This window comes from Morus notabilis, unplaced genomic scaffold, assembly GCF_000414095.1.
Source record: "Morus notabilis unplaced genomic scaffold, ASM41409v2 Scaffold179, whole genome shotgun sequence".
NCBI classification, from domain to species: Eukaryota; Viridiplantae; Streptophyta; class Magnoliopsida; order Rosales; family Moraceae; genus Morus; species Morus notabilis.
The window spans coordinates 51,177-53,456 of NW_010360916.1; the positions used below are offsets into that span (position 1 = coordinate 51,177).

General features: G+C 42.6%; 1 protein-coding gene across 1 annotated transcript; it reads left to right on the forward strand.

The window, feature by feature from the left end:
* The first annotated feature begins 206 nt into the window (after positions 1–206).
* LOC21406670 (7-deoxyloganetic acid glucosyltransferase) lies at positions 207–1,832 on the forward strand. The gene is made up of 2 exons (XM_010097627.2): positions 207–729; positions 883–1,832. The coding sequence occupies exons 1-2, from the start codon at positions 207–209 to the stop codon at positions 1,830–1,832; spliced, it is 1,473 nt and encodes a 490-aa protein (XP_010095929.2).
* The last annotated feature ends 448 nt before the right edge of the window (positions 1,833–2,280 follow it).

Genomic DNA, 2,280 nt, shown 5'->3' on the forward strand with positions numbered 1-2,280 from the left:
GTAAATTTTATTTTATTAAAAATTATATTTTGACCCCAAAACTTTTACAAAATTACATTTTGATCCTAAAACTTTTGTAAAATTACACATACAAAAGGTCGTCGGATTATATATTCACTTGCTAAATAAAGCCCCGGATAAATTAAGTACTTCTTCATTTTGATTACATATTGGTTCACTACTTTCAGTAATTAGTTTTCTTGCAAATGGATCAGAAACAAAGGCCACAAGTAGAAGTCCCTACAACTCCAAGAGTTCTAATTTTCCCCTTGCCGGCGCAGGGACATGTCACCTCCATGCTCACACTCGCCGAGCTTCTCAGCCTCTGCGGCATCGACGTCACCTTCCTCAACACCGACCACGTCCATAACCGCCTTTTTCGTCACGCTGACATCGAAGCCCGGTTCGCCGACTACCCCGGGCTCCTATTCAGAACCATCTCCGATGGCCTGCCGGACGACCACCCGCGCTCAAATGACAGGTCAATAACAGAGGTACTTCATTCAATGATTGCGACAACCAAACCGGTGTTGAACGAGATGCTTGTTTCTGGTGCATTGGGATCGGTGACTTGCATTATAGCTGATGGAGCTTTTGCTGGCTTTGTTACTAATTCAGCCTGTGAACTTCACGTTCCCATAATCTATTATCAACCAGCTAGTGCTTGCTGCCTCTGGACCCTCTTATGTTTTGACGACATCATTAAAGCCGGGGAGCTTCCCATTAGAGGTATTAATTCTAAATCATAATTCACGTTAAAGCTTCGATGATTTCTTTTATATATTCCTTCCTTTGTTTTTCTAGTTTTTCCCTTTTTTCTTCTTTATAAAAGCTTGATTAGGATTTTGACGGACTTGTTATGAAAAAAAAAAAAAAAAAAAGGAAAAGAAGACATGGATAGGATAATAACAAGCGTGCCTGGCATGAAAAGCTTCTTAAGGTGCCGTGACCTGCCTAGTTTTTGCCAAGTGAACGACACAAGCGCCACAAAAATCAATCCAGTCGCTCGTGCAATCCGTCAGAGCTGTAGTGCGCAAGGGATTATTCTCAACACCTTTGAAGAACTTGAAGGGCCTATAATCTCCCACATTATAAGAAGCTTCTGCCCTAATACCTACACCATCGGACCTCTCCATGCTCACCTCAAACACAAATTGGCCAAGAAGAACGTTTCAAAGTCTGACCAATCTTCCAACAGTATTTTTGAAGTCGACAGAAAGTGCATGGATTGGCTTGACTCTCAACCTCCCAAGTCTGTGATCTACGTCAGTTTTGGAAGCATTACAACCTTGACGAGAGACGCCCTACTGGAGTTTTGGCACGGCCTTGTGAACAGCAACGTGAGGTTCTTGTGGGTCGTGAGGCCGGACATGTTGACCGGAGAATGCGCCGGTGAGGTCCCGTCAGAGCTTCTGGAAGCGACGAGGGAGAGAGGGTACATGGTGAGGTGGGCCCCACAAGAGGAGGTGCTGTCCCACCGGGCTGTGGGTGGGTTTTTGACTCATAGTGGTTGGAATTCAACTCTGGAGAGTATAGTGGCTGGAGTTCCTATGATATGTTGGCCTTATTTTGCTGATCAACAGATTAATAGCAGATTTGTTGGTGAGGTGTGGAAGCTTGGGATTGATATGAAGGATGTTTGTGACCGGAAAATTGTTGAAAAGATGGTTATCGATCTGACAGTGGAGAGGAGGGAAGAATTCTTGAAATCAACGGCTAAGATGGCTAGGTTGGCAGGAGAAAGTGTATGCGAAGGTGGGTTATCGGATTCTAATTTTGATCGTCTGGTAGAGTACATAAGGCTGACCGCCAAGGAGAAATCAGCCAGATGACCCGTGACAAAAGATATAAATAACTCCCTCTCCTTTGTGCGTGCCCCTCTCAGATGGGTTGGGTTTTGGCGAGGTGGAGAATCGGGGTCGCTACCTTTTCAATCGTCCTTTTAGGGCGTCTCTTCTTTTCTAGCCTACTTGGTAGAGTTGATCGGCTTGTCTTTGATAGTTCTTTTTAGTTAAGATTTTGTTTTTATTTTCATTTTGTTGCAGATGGTTGTGTTGTGCGATGTTGTTTCTGCGTTCTAGGTTTCATGTTTTGTGGTTTTGTTTTTCACTTTAAGTACACGGTGATGTGTAAGATTTTTTATTCGTGTCTTGTTCGTATTTATGGATACTTCCAATATTAGGAAATTTAATGCAATAGTTTGTTAAAATAATAAACGGTAAATCCTATTAGTCAATTAGAGATATAAAAGTTTCTCAAAATTTACGGTTGTTTGATAGA